Below are 18,611 nucleotides of genomic sequence, written 5' to 3' on the forward strand. Positions count from 1 at the left end.
GAAGTGCTGTCGGAGTCAATTTGCTTAGACAAACAGTGCTTGGGGCTGCTGTGGGACATACTTACCAGAGCTCTTGGCTTACCCCAAAGAGATGTTGAAGCTAGCGTTCCCAGCAGAATCCTACTGGAGTCAGGAACTGTGCCAGATGAAAGCACAAGTTGGATTTCAAGTGATTTTCCCAATTCTCAAGTCTTGACTGCTTCTCTAATCTTATTCCTTGCATTTGTCTTGCCCAGACACATAGATTTTTTTTTCTTTCCAATGAGACACGAAAGACATTTTCTCTCTTTTTCAATTATCTTTTCAGTCAAACTTGCCAGATGATGTCTTTGAAAATGGAACGGCAACCACTGAGAAGCGGCCTCTCTCCTTCACTTTCGGCGACCTGCCTTATGAAGACCGCGTGCCCCCTGCCAACCCAGCAGAGCCCTCCTCTGCTCACGTCAGCTCCAGCCCCGATATCACCACCACTGCTACTCAGCACCGAGCTCTCAAGTCATCCGAGAGCTCGAGCCCAGACTGCAGCAGCAGTGACTCCTGCAGAGATTCTGTCCCTGAGCCCAAGGACCTGCCGTGCCCGGGAGAGGCAGCAGTGACCAGGATCAAGGCCACCCCTAGGGCACATTCTGAAGTTTGCCAAAAGCCCTCTGATGCCAGGAGTGATCGTGTCTTTATAGAGGCGAGCGTCCCGGTGTCTCTCCTGCAGGACACAGATGAAGGTTCTGAGCTAAAGCCGGTGGAGCTGGACACCTATGAGGGCAACATCACCAAGCAGCTGGTGAAAAGGCTTACATCTACTGAGGTGCCTGGGACCCCAGAGAGGCTGCCGTGTGAGGGGTCCATCAGTGGGGAATCAGAAGGCTACAAGTCTTATCTCGATGGAAGCATTGAAGAAGCCTTGCAAGGGCTTCTCTTAGCTCTTGAGCCGCATAAAGAGCAGTACAAAGAGTTTCAGGACCTGGACCAGGAAGTGATGCATCTGGATGACATCCTAAAAGTGAGTACGTTTTCGGAAAGTACTACACTAAAGGAGGTCTGAGCAAGCAGAATCTCTTCCTCTTCCATGCAAACATCAAATCAGAGATCACTAAACAGGTTTGCTCCTGTTGGAGCACCCTTTTACAGTGTTGTATTTTTAAACTTGTCTGCAGTGTGCTGATGGTAGCCTTGTATGCTTGAGCAATGGATCCTTTAATCTACTCAAAACGTGGGGGAAAGAGAAAAAGGTACAATGGCAGAGGGGTAATTACATTATGCCTTTCTCTGCAGAAACCGCTTGAGAGCCTGTTAGTTGTGCCATACTGGAGATCAGATTATAGCCAATCTTCTGCGTATGAAATTCACAGGCCGCATCCTTGGTGGGTGTACTTTGGCATTGAACTACACAAAGCTCTGCAGAGCTACACCAGCTGAGGATCAGGCAATGTATGCATGGCAGCTGAATTTTCTGAATTGCCAAAGTAATTTTTGAAGCACAGATCCTGCTGAAGGTTGCCATTCCTTTCCTGCTTTTTTCCCCAAGCCTTTTCTCTTTTTCCCCCATGCATTTTTAAAAGAAGAAATCCTGTCTTTACACCAGGATGAACCAAACACATTGGAGATTGGAAAGAAGTAATGAATTTTGTATGTGTGTTGTTAATATGTTGACTGCTGATCACTGTGACTCATATCTCCCCTGTGAATAATAGCTCGTGATGTGTTACTGTGCAAATAGTATCACATGGGAAGTAATCATTTCAAATGCTTCATATTCATATGCAAGTTGGTCTGATAGTCATTTAAACCTCATCCTTTAAAAACAAGGCTGAGGAGGAAGGAGGGAAGCATTCATCTTTTAACAAAAAAAAGCCCACAGCTTTGTTAACATCTTTGTTTCCATTGGTGTATGCAGCTGCATGGTATTTCCCCAAGTTAGGTGGGGTTTTTTTGACAGCCCCTGATTTTCGTACTATTTCCCCAGTATTTGAAGCAGGCAAAGCTACCATTGCTGTTAATTTTCAACTTCATGGCTGCTCTGCCATGAAGTTGAGTGTCCAAGCAACACAGGGACAGTGGAGACTGCTCATTCACTTTCCTTTTATCAGAAGCCATAAAGGGACAGGCATGGTGGGGGAGAGGACAGATGTGCAGACAGGAGCCCTGGGGATGGCTGCTTCTCCCAGACCTGCTTTCCATCTGCATGTGGCTATTAACCAGCTTGCAAGTGGATGCACAGCATCCCCAGTGGCTGTGCTGGGCTCAGAAGGCTGAGCTGGAATCCAGCTGTGGCTGAAGAAAGCTCTCTTGGCCGTGTCAGGTGGTCAAGAGAAACATGAAGCCCACATGTTGCTGTTGCTCTTGCCTGAAGAAGCTGCACTACCAGACTTGAAAGAAGTGGCAGCTAAAGCCATCTGTGCCACAGAAGTATGACAGCCCTGTGGAGATGTTGTGGACTGTGTTTGAACAGCGAAAGACTGTGCTGTCAGTTCAAGGTGACAAGCATCATAAATGCTAACATACAATTTGTGCAAACAAACTAGAAACAAGACTTCAAACATTGACAGTTCTAGAGGAGCCAAGTCCAAACTCGGAGGCCAGCTTGTTTCCTTTTACAAGCTGAAACAGAGTCCTGGTTCCTACTTGGGACTGGAAGATGCAGCTTTGTGCCTGCATCAGTGGTCATGCAGTGCATGAGGTGCAGAAGTCCTCACACAACTCCAGCTGCTGATCATCATTTGCTCTGGCAAAGTAACCTTGGCATCAAGTCTGTGGGCACAGCTGGATGAAGCACCACATGTAACCAGGGCTTTGGTACTTCCTGCAGCGCCAGCAATGCCTTGATGATATTTCATCCCAGAAGTGAGATAGGATGATTTCCTCCCTCTCTAGGCACTGTTGGTTTGCAGGTTAGAATGCTACCTTTTTCTGTCACCTAGGAAATCAATGCATGATTAGCTTTTCCTTCATAAGCAATGTGGCTTCAAAGGCCACAGAAGTCCTCTGTCTTCCATCACATGTATACATCTGCAGATGTGGGACCAATGTGGCTTAGCTTCATTGGAGTTATATCTGGAATACATTCAGTAGTGCCATTGTATATGTATTTACATATAAACCTGCTTTTGTACCTCTAACAGCCATTATGCAATGTGCCTTTCTTTTTCAAATTCCAGTGTTCTAATTACCATCTCTCCTTTTGGAGGGTGTTGAAAGCTGTGTCACTTGGACTTGAGATGTACCTGTCCTTTCTATAAAACATGCTGACTTTTGCCTTTGCAGGTCTTCTCTTTGGGCAAAAGAGGAGGTAGGAGGGGGAGGGGAGGAGAAAGGGATTTTCTAGTTCCCAGGCTTTGATTGTGTATGCTATGAATATGAAGGTTTGAAATGAAATACCCAATAAAATGAAGTATTATAAATAAAATGAAGAATTTGAAAATTTTAAGCTTTATCCTCTATGTTTTTCTTTCAGTAGTAGCTAATATCTGGGGTTTTCATTGGTTCGTTCTGCCTTTGCAGTGCAAGCCAGCAGTAAGCCGAAGCAGGTCCTCCAGTTTAAGTCTAACAGTTGAAAGTGCTTTAGAAAGCTTTGATTTCCTGAACACCTCTGACTTTGATGATGAGGATGGTGGTGGTGAGGAGGTTTGTAATGGTGGAGGAGGTGCAGACTCAGTATTTTCAGATACTGAGGTTGAGAAGAATAGGTAAGTTTGTAGCAACTGCCAGCTGCGCTTAAGCCAAACTGATCCCCCAGCTCTTTGTTGCTAACAGAGGATCCCGGTGCACACATTATTCAAGGAAGACTGACAAATCCTGGAGGAGTTTATAGGGTCAGAGGGTTAACGGTGGCTGCTGCGTACCAAATCTTTAGCTTCCAGGATAATCTTTTCAAATATGCACAATCTGCCCCCTCAAAAGAGATGGGTAAATTAAATTAAGCTGTCATCGATACTGGCAGAGCCTCTTCCTTGACATAGGTTTGGACCTGGCTTTCCTTGGATGTAATTACTAATTCCTCTGTGGTTTTTCCCCCCCTCCCTTTGTCTTTTCTCTCTAGCCGAATGAGTCTTTGCAGTGGATTAAGCTTGTCAATAACAATAACACAGGGCCAGATTTAAGCAGCATGGTGTAGGTTTCCTTTGGAATGTAAGAGTGATGACTGGTACTCTGTCCATGGCCCTGCGTGTTACCTGCCCTTCTTTCATCACTTCTGGTCTTTTTGAGGGAAAAAAAAGAGAAGAAAAAAAAAAAGCTGTGGTGTTTTGTGTCGTGGTTTGCCGTTGTTGTGTGACCGTAAGATGCTGTGTTTCAATCATTAGATCCTAAAAGCACATCTGCTTCCTTACCACTGCCCATGTGTGGCACTAGAGCAGGAAAAAAAGAAAAAGCAGAGCTCAGCTCCCATGCTTTCCAGCAGGGGAACTCTGCTTCTCACACCTTATTATGGCCTGTTCAAAACAATTCTGAGTGCAAACAAGCAACAACCATTCAGATCCCATTATTTCACTGTGTTGTCTCTTCCCAGGCTGGGAAGAAAAACTCAGAAAGTTATTTTGCTTGCTGTTCTGGTATTCTGAGCTTAGGTCACTGATTTAAAGATTTGGCTTTAAGCAGGCACTTCATCATAATTTTAACTTGAGCAGAAGAAATTGAAGTTAGTTGTAAGCTAACTTGGAACCTAACTAAAATCTTAAAGTAGAAGTTAAAAATCTCATTTTTTCCCCCTGGGCTCATCCCAGACAACGTGGATTCCTGCTTCCACTTTTAGCTGCGTGTGACTCAGTGTAAGGATTGCAGGCGCTGACGCTCCTAGACCTGCAGCCAAGCACACTTGTAGTCTGGGACCTGACCTTGGGCTTTGTATTTAAACACAGGGAGGATCATTTGTACAAGACGAAGCTGGAAATAATGATTTAAAACACAGTGAGAACAGCTTTACGCTCTTACAGAAACTACTGGCAAACTAAGCTGTACACAGTGTGCCTAAAACAGCCTATGAAAATATCATGTCCCTTATTCCAGCAGTGGTTTCCCTTTCTTCCTGTAATGACCATTGAATTTGGCACCAGAAAGATGCTGATAGCCTAAATCTGCTCTCAGCAGCTCAGTACTTGAGACCAGACAACTGTAACGCTATTTCTTCTGGACTAATATGGGAGATAATTTATTGAGAGATGGGTGTTTACTCCCAGTGTTTGTGCTCTATGTGACAGAAAGGTTATAGACACTTGCTGGTGCAAACACCATGTTGTTCAAGGTCTGTCCCTACCGTGCCTCACATACCACTGCTCAAGTGTGACACGATGTCTTCATCACCATGTTTCTGGCTTTCTAAGGGCTGTGTGGTCCCAGGGCGCTGCTTTCAGCTCTGCTCCGTGCTTGTTGCCCATCTCTGAGTGAGCGTGTGTCTGTCTGCCCAGGCAGCCACAGCCCCACACTAACCTTCTCCTCCCTCTGCAGTTACAGGACTGAGCACCCCGAAGCCAGGGGCCACCTCAGTGAAGCCCTGACTGAGGACACAGGAGTAGGCACCAGCGTTGCTGGCAGCCCTCTGCCCCTGACCACAGGAAGCGACAGCCTCGATATAACCATAGTTAAGCACTTGCAGTACTGCACACAGCTCATCCAGGTACTGAGCATAGTTCATTTTCGCGTTATATTTTTACATTTTCATGGGTGTAAATGGTTTAACAAGGCCAGCAAGTGCTGGGATGGCTGTGGTGGCAATGGGAGCCTCCCCTCCCCGTATTCTTCACCCCCACCACAACAGTTGCAGCATTTTGGAGCAGACTGACCTCAGATATAATCAGCAATTTTTTTCCAGAAGCCTACTGGAGCAATGCAGAACAACTCTAATTCCAGTACCCTTAGCACTGAGCTGGACACTCCACTGACTCACAAGTATGAGAAAAAGGGAGTTTGGGGCTCATATACAAGAGCACACAGTGAATATGCAGCTGAGGGAGGCAGGCTTGATCACTGTCCAGGTTTGATATGAATGATGTTGGACTGCTGAAGGAAATGCAGATGTCAACAGCAGGGAGTATTGGCCATGGGAAAACACTAAACAAACACAGGCAGCTGGGCAGGGGATCGGAGCCAAAGCAGAGCAGAGCAACAAGAAATATTTGATAATTCCAGGCAAAGAATTTGCCATTGCATTTCTTCAGGTGCCAGGTGTTTCAGAGGTTTAAGTTTTGAGGCTTCAAAATGACTCCTTTTCCTCCTTTCCATCTTGTCTCCATTAGCAAATTGTCTTCTCCGGTAAAACACCATTTGTGACAAGAGACCTCCTTGATAAGCTGTCCAGGCAGACTCTTGTAATGGAGAATATTGCAGAGATCAGCACCGAGAACTTGGGAAGCATCACCTCCCTTACTGATGGTAAGAGACACATTAGGGGGTCTTCCTTCTGAAAAGGGCTGGTTTGGGCAGGGGGCCTGCTGAAATAACCACCGTAACTGCAGGGAGTGCACCATAGCAGTAGACAACTCATAAACAGATCTAGCACTCACTGAAGCTAGTCAGGGACCTTATTCATAGAATCCTTAGAGTTAGAAGGGATCTCTGAGGGCCATCTAGTCCAGTTCCCCTGCAGTGGACAGGGACATCACAGCTAGATCACGTTGCCCAGGCCTTATCCAGCCTCTCCTTATTCTGTCTTATGTGCTCCTAGTCAGAAATAAGCAGGTGAGAAGGGGTTGTACTGATTCTTATCTTGCTTGACGCGCAGAAGGTGGGCAGGGGGAGCTGCAGCAACAGGGTGGGGATGCTGCCACTTCAGCAGCCAAATTTGTTCTTCACCTCTTTCCCAAGGAAATTCAAGATCTGCCTTATGCTACAGGAGTCATAAGACAACTCCTCAAACAGTTTATCCCAGATGGAGTAACTTACTCAAGGCTACAGAGCAGTGCTTGGACAGGGACCAGTCTCATGCAGATCATTTATTTTCCCTAGTATTTCTCCTAATAATTCATGGTATTTTAAAGAGACAAGACAGTATCCAGAACTGGATCAGGAGCAGATTTTCTCACATCTTCCTTCAGGAAACAGAAACAACACATCACAAACTTGGGGTCAGCATGTGACCACCTCTGTGAAGGCAGTGACACAGGGTGACCTACCTTCCATCAGCGAGATGGAGCGGACGTCCTCCACATGCATCACATTTCCCTTTAGGAAGACAGTGCACTGAGCACAGTTTTGTTTCATCGTTCATTTTTTCTTCTTCAGCAATCCCAGAGTTCCACAAGAAGCTGTCACTGCTGGCTTTCTGGATGAAGTGTACTGGTCCTTCAGGAGTCTATCACACGACTGCAGACAAGATGATGAAGCAGCTGGATATCAATTTTGCTACCACTGTGAATGAGGAATGTCCAGGGCTTGCAGAAACAGGTACCTCCTGCTGCAAAAGAAAAAAAAAGTTATTTGTCATCAGAAGGGAGAACAGTTTTGCACTAGGCTTTACTCAGCTTTCATTGCTTTGTTTTCCAACCCCTGGAGGTCTGTTTGGGCATGGTTCCAAGATGTTATTTGAAAACTAATACAACAAATTCTTGGAACAATTTTGGCCTGAAATAATCAGATTGGAATAGGAGAAAAAAGTGAAAAGAAATCATTGTTTAAAGACTCATGAGGTAATCAGAAAGTGCATTCCCAAATACAGATTTGAAAGTGATACAGTGCAGTAGGAATCCCCTCAATTTTATACAATCATTAAGGTTGGAAAAGACTACTAAGATCATCTAGTCCAACTATAATGTGTTTACAGAACATCTGTGTCCCATTACAGTTCACTGGCATGAAATGTGTACAACTTCAAGTGTGTCTATCTCAATATAGGTTTCTTTTTGGGGTTGGATATACCACTTGTCAAACTCCAGCTCCATTGACTAGCTCTCCCTGGGCAGGAATAGGATGGCTTGCTCAGACTGCAGATGCCCACCCAGGGTGGGGTTTTCCTTCCTGTTCCATTCTGCTGCTCTCCAGGACATTCCCAGGCTCACTTTCTGCCCACACACCTGGGCAGGAATGCTAGCAGCTTCTACTCTCACTAACGCATCCTTTTGTCCCTGCAGTTTTCCGAATCCTGGTATCTCAGATTCTGGACCGAACAGAGCCCGTCCTCTACTCCACCATGTCTTCAGAGATCATTACAGTCTTTCAGTATTACAACTATTTTGCCAGCCACAGTGTTAATGACCTTGGAAGCTATTTGCTGCAGCTTGCAAAAGAAGGTAGGGTATATAAGATATAGTAGCTAACAGGGATTGCATTGATGTCCTTCTGATTTTACAGAAGAGGGGGGGAGAGGCAAAGAAAGGCCTTGGATACTACATGTGACTGCACCCCAAATTGCACATATCAAAAGGGAGGAGCTGAGGTAGATTCACTCTCATTCATTTCTATTTCTACAAATGAATAAGAAAAAACTGTTAAGTTACTTTTTAGGAAATAGCTGATAGTGCTGAGCCAGGCCCAAGGCCTGGTTAGTTTTCCATGCCCACACCTTTCCAGTCTTTCATCCTCTTTTATGGAGACATCTCATGAATTCTGTGATTCTATGAAGTGCTGAGATCTTCTCAGGAGCCAAGGGATCGCAGCACCTAGATCACTGGTAGCTCTGCCTCCAAGACTTAAAGAGAGAAGCAGATGTTCCACAAAGCATGCTAGACTGCAATTCCTGGAAAGTAGAGTTTTCACAAAGTCACAGAAAGGCTTATGTTTGAAGGGGCCTCAAAGATCATTGAGTTCCAAGACTATGCTGTGAGCTAGCTGAGATGCAGTTTGAGGAAACTTGTCTAGACTTCCCTTTTATTTGGGCTAACTGGACAGCTTTAATCAAAAGCCTAGAAGGAAAAAGACATTCAGCTCACTTCTGATACACATCAGCCCTGGCTGTTGATGGGGGATATCAGCCTGCCTAGGAAAACTTCCACAAAACTACACTGGAAGTCAGTTCGTTAGCTAGGATATTGGTTTTCCATTGTTATGATGAGAATTTAAGTGACACGACAGCATCCCATTTAGTCCATCTACTCATATCCTCCTGTTATAGCTGGTGTTACAGCTGGAAAGATTATTCCAATGAAAATAGGAAAAGAAATGCTCACCTTTATCCAAAAATCTAGGCTTACAGAAAAAAACTACACAAAGAAGTGATCTTCAGAGAGAGATCCTTCCTCAGTGGCAGTCAGCCCTTAAATGAGGTCTAAGAGAGGTGCAGCCAGGCTCCACCCCTTCTGGTCACACAGCTGAATTGCCTTCACCTGTGCTCACACAGCTGACTCAGTCCTTGCCTCAGGTGATCAATCAGTGGTTTAGGCTGTGACTCAACAGTTTCCATACACCTCCTTAAGAAGAATGTCTGAGAAACAAGCCCAATCTAAAGCCCAGTTCCCCGTGAAGATACACCACAATGCTGCAATATTCAGATGGGGATTTTTCATCTGTCCTCTGTATATAGTGACGATTGCTGGTGGGGAAATGAGAAATCTGAAACACAGGGGATAAAAAAAAGTAACAAAAGCCTTCCTCTTGCACTTCTAGCCTCTGTGATTCAGATGTTGCAGTCTGTGAAAGATGGAAAACTGCATCAAAACGTGTCCAAAATAAACTCCAACAACCTTCCACCACAGCAAGAAGTTTTGAGAGCTTTGGCTTTACTTCTCAATGAAAATAAAAATGAAGTTAGTGAGTCTGTGGCATCGCTCCTGACAGCTACTGCAGAAAACAAGCACTTCAGGGAGAAAGTAAGTGGCAGAAAATCACCTATTGGATAAGGGACCTGTATAATCATAAAGTTTTTTTTCTGTCTGTGTGTCTCAAATATCTACATTTATAAAATAATTGTTCTGAGCCTGATTTAAACTGAACCAGAGGGATTTTCCACCTATTTTTTCTGCAAATATGTAAGTTCATTTCTGTCATTATGCTAGTCTGCTTCTACCTGTCATTATACTAAACAGGTGCTAAACCAGATCGCACACATATTTAGGAAGTACTGAACTCTCCAGCTATCTTCCACATCTTGGCTTTTGTGCCAGCCTACCTTAAACCCAGCTTGAAGGCAAATCCCCAGCTTCATCAGCACGCAAAGATGTAGGTTGCATTTTTTTTCCCTAAAGGAAGCTGGCAACTGAGATCTCCCACCTAAGATGTGAGTCTAGCACAGATGCTGAAGGCAGGAAGTAGGACCAGATTAAACACAGAAATTAAAGATATGAGAGAAAAGGAATGAGAAGAAATTAGGGGATGACTTCCAGCCATTCGTGGCAGACTCCACTCTCCAGCCTGCTGCTCCACACAGCCACAGACATTTTCAAGGCTACTTCTCTTTATCTTTTTCCAGGCCTTGATTTATTACTGTGAAGCGCTAACCCAGCCCAACCTCCAGCTGCAGAAAGCAGCCTGCCTGGCTCTGAGATACCTCAAGGTAAGAGACAAGGAGTTTAGTCATGGTTCTTGGCAGTACTTTAAAGAAAGGACACCTGAGAGGTGAGAATGATAAAATAGAAATTGCAGTAGCAGCAGCAGTACTGCTTTTGTTTTGCATTGCTGCATTACAGATTCCTTTTTTGGAAACAGTTTCAAAGCATTGTTTTAAAGGAGAGAAAGAAAATAATCCTTTTCTGGGATAAAACTAGCTATAATGCATGCAGATTGCAGCAGTAGAAGAGATACATAGCTTGTTTGTGACATTGCACAGAAAGACTGTAAGAGGAAGTTTAGGCTATGCTACATTATAGCTCACCTCTGGTACCACTTCTGCACATTAAAGAAAGGAAAAACAGTTGCTTGCTAACTCAGCTGATACTGGACACAGCAAAAAATATATATTCCATACAATAGACCTACAGCAGTGATAGCTTCTCCTGCATGAAGCTTGAGATACGGGGTTTCTCATGTGAGTGCTGCAGAAAGGTGAGCTGGGTGCTCCAGCAGCTTTCCCTGCATAACCTTCTGGCCAAAGCTAGTGGAGCAGGAGCCCTTCTCATCCCGCATGAAGTGAGACAGAGCAGAGGGGTGTGCATGTTGTCATGCAGTTTGGCTTGTGAACACTTTTAAGACAAGACCAAGGACACAAGATGGTATATCCATGTGCATAGCGAATGGGAAAGGAAACACAGAGGGTGGTAAATACTCCTATATGATGTTCTGAAATTAAACCGTAATAGGCAGTCTTAATATGATTCTTTTTTCTATTTTCCAGGCTACTGAGAGTATTAAAATGCTGGTCATGCTCTGCCAGTCTGACAATGAAGAGATTAGAAAAGTAGCCTCTGAAACCCTGCTCTCACTTGGTGAGTTGCCTGCTTTACAGCAGCATTTTGTTTTCTTTTTGAACAGAAATACATATAAAACACTTGAATTACACAAAAACAGGTTAGAAGTATATGTTCATATGTATTATTCATTCTGAAAATCATGAAAATGGACCAAAAAGAGAGAAATTGAACTGTCTGAGTCTAGGGGTGAGAACAGAAATGGAAAAATAGAAAAGGAAAAGTTGACAAAAGAGATCTACTTCATAATGACTTTATGCTTGAAAAACAAGTGTAGGCATTCAGTACAACACCTTTTATTAAAGTTATGTAGAAGAACAGTATTTGTGTTCTGCTTCTCCTAGGGAATGTAACCTCTCCTCCTTGAGGAGGCAGGACCAGCTCCCCTTCTGCAACATATCACACCCTGTCCTCCTGGGCATCCTCTGCTGTCACTGTACCCTGCACTTTCTAGCTATCTAAACAGCTTACTGAAACAAATCACACTTGCAAGTGCCATTAGCACCACCAAGCTTTCATTTGAGCTGAATGATCTCTATATGCTTATTTGGACAGATCCTAACCTACAACGGCCCCTTCACACAGAACCTCAGGCACCTTGCAGAGACCTTCATTTTTCCCTGAGACAACAGCCACCCTGCTCAGTAACTACTGTGACTGAAACTGTGGCTGCACAGTTTCAGGACCCCAGTACTTAAGTGGCACTATTCAGTACTGAAAAAAAAAACAAAGCTGTATTTTTCTGACCTGTCCTCAACTCCGTAGGGCAGACACAAAGTTTTGCTCATGGGTATATGTCCATTTCTAATTTTACTTATGCAAATTCATCAAACACACACTCTTCATTTACCAATTTAGCAGGAACTCACTCTGCTGCCAATGTTGTTACTCAGCTTCTGAAATGTTTAACCCTATGTCACTTGTGTAAACTCTGGGAGATTGTACCATTCTTCTAGATGATGTACCAGAGACCTTTTTTTGATTGCTAATGGTGAACTCAAGATGTGGTTAGACTCACTTCTTAGAAGTGCCAGAAAGCAAGAAGTGGGTGAAAGCGCCTAAATTAGAAATAGATAAACATCATCATCTGCTTCAAGCATATTACAGCTGCAGCTGAGACATGGAGCACTGCAGGTCGTTTAAGTAAGACAGTTGTACAGATACTGTCATCTAGCCATACAAGCCAGAGCTGCTTCTGTTTTGCTCTAAATAAAACCAGCAACCCGCAACGGCAAATTAAGAAATAGTTTGAACATTTTTTTCCAAGTAATCCTTAAGTTAGTTGGACAAGCATGCTTAACTTTCTAAGTAATTTCTGAAGTTGCCTTCAACAATGTAAGAAATGTTAAGAGGGAAAGACGTTACTGGTAACCTTCTAATAGCAGAGAATCCAATAGTTCAAATGTTGTACAGCAATGATATAGGTTGCTATGATGCTTTAACATGTTGTGTTCAGGTGAAGATGGGAGATTGGCCTATGAACAGCTGGACAAATTCCCTCGGGAATTTGTCAGAGTTGGAAGTCGCCGTGGAACTGAATCTGCCACAGCTTTTTAGGAAAAGAACCTGCCTAAGTGTAACAGACATGAAAGAAAGACGGAGCTGCCATTAAGCATGGGAAGTAGAATGAAGACTTTGAAGGAGTGTCCCAAAATGTAGCAATTCACCAACTTTTTAAGGAAAAGCAAAATCTAAGCACAGCTAAAGAGTTCCTATTGGCTCCTCTGCAGCTTATGATGGAACAGCCAGATGAGGCTGAGGAACAATACTTTCTTGACTGATTTGTAATAAATAATGCATTGCAGTTACTCAGCCTTGGCAAACTTCTGTGAGTTTTTAGAATCTGGCATCTTTGTATATTTTACTGAGCATTAATTATGTTTACTTCCTTGAAATGGTCATGAAAACTTGAGACGTGATGTGTATCTGAAATGGATGAGTAGGAGGCCACTCGAGCAGAACCACAAAGCAGCTTTCTCTCCAACGCCGAACCAAGCGCCTACTGCCTCGCAGTGTTCCCAGAACCACTCCAGCAGCCCAGAACACCACAGTGCTGTCTCAGTAATGAAATACAGAGTGAGTTTCTTCAAGTTTTGCCTCCAGAAGCAGCATGATGCAAGCCCAAGGAGGTGTCACTATAGTGACTCATTCTGAATGCCTCTACTGGTCTTTTATTTCCTTTCTCTCACCCTCCAGCAATGAACCATCATTAATCCAGAGACTGATGAGGGGAATCAAATAACCACGTAGGTTTTGAAAAACTAAATGAAAAGGTAAAGCGCATTTATTTATTCCAAGAAGTAGTGATGAATACAGCTAATTGCACAAGTCCTCAAAGCCATTCTGTCCTGCAGGTTGCAAGCAGGATTGGATTTCATACACTGTAATTAGTGGAGGATAGCTTCTATAGAATGATTTCAATAAAAAACTGAAACAAACTAAAGCAGACCTCGGAGGCAGTAATAAACAGTGTGAAGTGAATGCATTCGCTCCCCCACTGCAAGAATGAAAGACAGTGCTTCAAGCTGTTGATTATGAGCCTGAAGATAACAGAGGAGGTGAACAGAATTTAACAGAAGAGTGTTCCTGTACTGTGTTTATTATGCATGAAATGATATTTAGATGTCAATTATAGTATCCAAATTTGCATAGACTACATAGAAAAGATTGCAAACAATTCACATCAAAAGGAAGCCTTTAGCACCAAACACATTGGCAGGCAGAAGTTGTTCTGGTTTTTGTCGTTTTTTTTTATCGTGAATGTTACAACAATGTACATATCTGTATATTTATAAATATATATATTCTTCCTTAATTAAAAAGGTACATTTTGTACAGTTCAAAATACAGTTCAAAACGCTTACTTGTTTACTGAGGGACATAGACTCTTTATACAGAAGGTGAAATAACCAAGTTCTGGTTTTTGTACCACACCTGTTCCATCAGCTGAATTCTTTCAAGGTGTTCTTTTGTACTGACCTCTGCTTTTTTTTTCCCCTTTAGTTTTGTGACATTTATTTCCTATCACATTTAAGTTATAATAAAGATTATTTTTTAAGTACTAAGCACATCAGTCCATATATATATGTAATCTTTCTTTCTACCAGTATCCTCTCCATAGTAAGGCTTATATAATCTTTACCATGGAAATCACCTCCCACTATTGTAGTAGCTCAGCAGGAACTGCCTACTTGGAAATCACAAGATCACAAGATTTTATATTAAAAAGTTCAGCTAAATTATGCAAAATCACCTGCTAGATTTCCTGTGGTGAAGAAATGCTTTTTGTTTCATACCGTATCAACATTAAGACTTGGCAGAACATTAAGATCCGACAAATGTCTACATTTGAGCAAGAAAGTAATACACACAGCAAAGAGTACTGTGTGAGGACAGACAGAACAACAACATCTTGAGCAGTGTAGAAATGGTACTGTACTAGCTCATGTTTTAGTATACACAACTGCTGCAAGTTCATTTTTTCTGTTGACCAAGGGAAGGTAAGCAGCAAGCTGTTTTAGTAACAGAAATAGACACACAAGTTAGAAAGTTAGGAAAAATAGAGGGATGAAACAATAGTGAAAGACTGCTCTTAGTTGTATCTCTGTAAGGTGAACAAAAGCACATTTAAAAAAAAGTTCTAAACTTGAATAGTATTTTTGAAGCATGGTGAAGACTGCATCCTCTTAGCACTCCTTCTCTGTTTGCTTCAAGTGTCTCTGTGTAGGCACCCTTCCTCCTGTCCCAGAGCATCAGCAAGAAGCACACAGTGTTTAAAAAGAAACCAAATATATTCTTATATTCTTCTATCTGTCAACAGATCCTGCATGCAAGACAGAACACCTATCAAAAGCTTGCTTGGCCACAGTTTGTGCATCACAGAGCAGAATGCAATTTTTTTTAGGGGAAAAGCAATTTAGTCAAAGTGTAGGTGTTGCATTGTGAACTGTTGCTTAGATACCAGTTAGTTCAGCTTACTTTTGAGCAAGCACAAGCACCCTAGATTTCTGGCTACTTCTTAAGTTCAGAGTAAAACAGCTTTGTGTGTCATTCAAAATACTTATTGAGAAAGGCTAACTAAAATATGTTCCAGAGGTCCCAAAACCATTACTTTGCTTTCACTGATTACGTTTTCCCTACTGAGATCAAGAACCATCCAGCAGAAGCTGGTTCATTTCATCTTTAGAAAATTTTGGAATATGGCACCGATCTGAGGTATACAGAAGTGCTCACATGTACAGGTATTATATCAAATGGAGTTGATGTCACATACCTGCTTCTGTCTCACCGTAGTTTAAATGAGTTTGTTAATGTAAAGCTCATCCACTACACTATTCTAATCATTAAAAGCCCCATATATACAGCTCACACCAAACAGGATGAGAAAATTGTGCCCTCAGACTCAATGAGGAAATTCACAAAAATCTGAGTGCAAACATTGAGACACAGAGTTTAGTTCTTATTGTGGTACCTGAGACTGACAAGCTTGAACCTGGCATATAGATGTATAATGGCTAAAGGTAAGTTTAAGCATCAGCTTTCTTTTATTTACTTTTTTTCTAAAACAAGAAGTCTTGTCTTGACATGATTTGTGACAACATACAGGAAAAAAAAAAAGCTACATTCAGTTTAAGTAACCAAACAGGAATCTCAGAACTTTCTGCCCTCAGCGTTACAAATTCTTAAAAAAGTGAACACCTTGAACCTTCTAAAACCCCAGAAAAATTAAAACTAGATCCAGGGCACCCCAGAAAAGTATGTGAAGAAAACAGTTCATGGACCAAAGTAACTCAGCAGTAGTGGAGACGAAGTAGCTTGCCAGGTTAAGTGCACCAGGAATCGAGTTTGTCCAGTGTTTGTGTCAGTAGCTTGTTGTTACTTTTTGCCCCTCACACTTTTTGTGAACTACTATGGTTTCCACCATGCTGTTAGCATTGCTGGGTTCTGCCCAGTAGATACAGTCACATACAGCCTCTAGCTACAGCAGCAGGAGCAATCTGCCTGCCCAGAGCTTCTCGTTGCCATCCAGAAGATTCCTCCTGGAATCAGTATGCCTCCAAAAAGCCATCTAATGTAGCTTTGCTCCATGCTGCAGTCTGTTATATACCAATTATTACTTGAAACATTCAAAGCTAGAAGTCTGTAGGATTGCTAAACTGTATATCCTATACATGGACCTCAATTTGCAATCCTACCTGATGATAGAATCCACAGTGCTCCTCTTCAGCTGATTTAGGTGCCCTACAGGTATCGCTGTCCCCAGGGGTTCAGCCTTGAACATGACCAATCACATTTTATCATGGTCAGTTAGCAGATCTACAAAGCAGCAGAAAATAGAGTTTTCTTATCATTTCCTCATCCTTATCATTTCTCAACTACCCTGTTATTACGTGAATGGAAACAAAAGTTAACAATACACAATAATGATTTCTAAAGAAAGAGCTGGTAACAATGCAATTCAGTCTCAGCAAGAATAGAGCACTAATAACATGAGGGCTTGATAGATTTTCAAACCTGCTCAAAATCTCAAATTCAGTTCTAAAAACAACCTCAGCTGGCCCTTAAGGAAAAGTAAATAATACACAGTGTACTTCCTTTGAAAAAAACATAAGTAACTAAACTGATCTTTCTTTCTTATTTGCGCGCAGGCTGCAAAACAAGCTGCAGCACGTTAGTGCTGTGGTCACTCAAGTAAGCAACACAGTGCCAAACATCAAGTGATTTTAGTTGTCCAGCTAAGGAGTTATTATGGTCTAATTCACTTCTCTGTGCATTGTCTTAAATACAATGGACTTTTACACTGAGATGGTTATTTTTGCTGAGCTTGTCTTCCAGCTAAAACATTCTTCCTAACATGAGCTCCCTCCGCACCCATGATTGCTTGTCTCTGCTAGTCCAGGCACAGCTGTTCCTTCCTGAAACACGTCCAGACTCACAATACTTCAGTCTTACATACCTGACATTCTGTCCTCAAGGCATGCACATTTCTTTGTGGAAAAGCACCAGGACCCAGTAGACGCATCCCACATCTGTGAAATTTTAAGATCCATCAGCAAAAGATAAAACCGTGGCCACAGGCTGTACAATGAAAAAGAGGCAGCATGCTGGTCAGGTTGCTGCACAAAGGCATTTATGACTTCTCGGAAAAATCACCTTCTCTAGTTAGGTCCCAGCACTGATAATTTTGTTTTGCATGACAATGTTTTCTGTAATTTAGCTGGATATGAAATGCCTTTGTCTTTAGTGATGTTTTTCAGCTACAGAGCTGTGTTTCAGTGGTAGATGAAAGTTCCCTTACATATTTGAACAGAAATAAAAGGTCAGATGTCTGTAACAGATTACAAACCTACATGTAACTTCTAATCATTTGACAGGTTTTTCCACATGCATAGAAAGCTCTTGTACTTTGATAAGACAACTTTAATGCATGTATGTTTAAAAAAATGAATTCAGGACAAAAAATGAAACAACTGTTTTAGGACATTTTCAAACAGCAATGAATGCAGCAGCACAAGGCTCCTGATAATGCTTCTATAGGTTATTATTTCTGATCTCACAAGGAGCTATTACTTGATCAAGGTCCAATACATCTGCAATAAAGAACACATTCTTTGTGATTCAGCTTCTAAGCCACAGTTCATCTCTCACAGCTGGTCTTCTCACACAGTATGTTTTTCTTCCAATAACAAAACTACTTTCTCTGATAATTGCCACAGTATGTTCTGGAGACGTCCAGTGCAAGCATGCTGTATTTACTAACTGATCTGTGTATTTTTGAAAGTTTGAAAGCAAGAGGCATTCTAACCACAGGCCGACCAAATGGTGCAGGTTGTGCAGAACACATGAATGACATGAAAGATTTACTTAGCACAAAGTCCTTATCAACTCAAGGAAAGATACTCAAAGAACTGTCTTTCCTTTGTCACTTGAATGTAAACAATCAAAAAACAGCACACAATTTAAATCTAATAAACATTCTTCTTGGCTGTTTTAATGAAGATGAGACACAAATGCAAAATAAAGATGGTGCATGCGAGTTCTGGGTTTAGAGCACTCTGACAATTGTTTTATTGAGCATTAGAGCTTGTGTTGTAGCAATTAGAAAACACCAAAACATGAGCTCCAACAGCTGCCTCCACTGGATTGGAGTAACTGGCCAAGGAATTATGTAAGAGAACTTCATAGCCTTCTATGGCTGAGAAAATGTAAACTACTCCAGCTGTTGAAAATAACACTAAGAAGAACAGTTATGAACTAGGAATAAGTCAATTCCACTGCATAAAAGGTCTGCTATGAAAAGTTAAAACTGTCTGTTTCATCAGATACTACTGCTTATCTACTTTGGCATGA

At 42.2% G+C, this 18,611-nt stretch overlaps 1 protein-coding gene and 1 long non-coding RNA gene across 2 annotated transcripts in view; one reads left to right on the forward strand and one right to left on the reverse strand.

Moving 5' to 3' along the window:
• Positions 1–14,322, forward strand: part of RIPOR2 (RHO family interacting cell polarization regulator 2) — a 59,138-nt gene extending 44,816 nt beyond the window's left edge. The window contains exons 13-22 of the mRNA XM_031589058.2: positions 308–997; positions 3,496–3,680; positions 5,437–5,605; positions 6,225–6,360; positions 7,210–7,371; positions 8,055–8,213; positions 9,526–9,728; positions 10,328–10,411; positions 11,189–11,279; positions 12,718–14,322. Coding sequence (XP_031444918.2) covers positions 308–997; positions 3,496–3,680; positions 5,437–5,605; positions 6,225–6,360; positions 7,210–7,371; positions 8,055–8,213; positions 9,526–9,728; positions 10,328–10,411; positions 11,189–11,279; positions 12,718–12,818 — 1,980 coding nt within the window. The 3' untranslated portion in view covers positions 12,819–14,322. The remainder of the gene's footprint in view (positions 1–307; positions 998–3,495; positions 3,681–5,436; positions 5,606–6,224; positions 6,361–7,209; positions 7,372–8,054; positions 8,214–9,525; positions 9,729–10,327; positions 10,412–11,188; positions 11,280–12,717) is intronic.
• Positions 7,250–18,153, reverse strand: LOC149918513 (uncharacterized). Its single transcript, XR_016465082.1, has 3 exons — positions 17,218–18,153; positions 16,457–16,577; positions 7,250–7,381 (listed from the first exon to the last, which is right to left on the reverse strand). It is a non-coding gene; the product is annotated as an uncharacterized LOC149918513 (long non-coding RNA).
• Between the last annotated feature and the right edge of the window lie 458 nt (positions 18,154–18,611).

The sequence above is a fragment of the Phasianus colchicus genome, chromosome 3 (assembly GCF_987193195.1).
Source record: "Phasianus colchicus chromosome 3, bPhaCol1.hap1.1, whole genome shotgun sequence".
NCBI lineage: Eukaryota > Metazoa > Chordata > Aves > Galliformes > Phasianidae > Phasianus > Phasianus colchicus.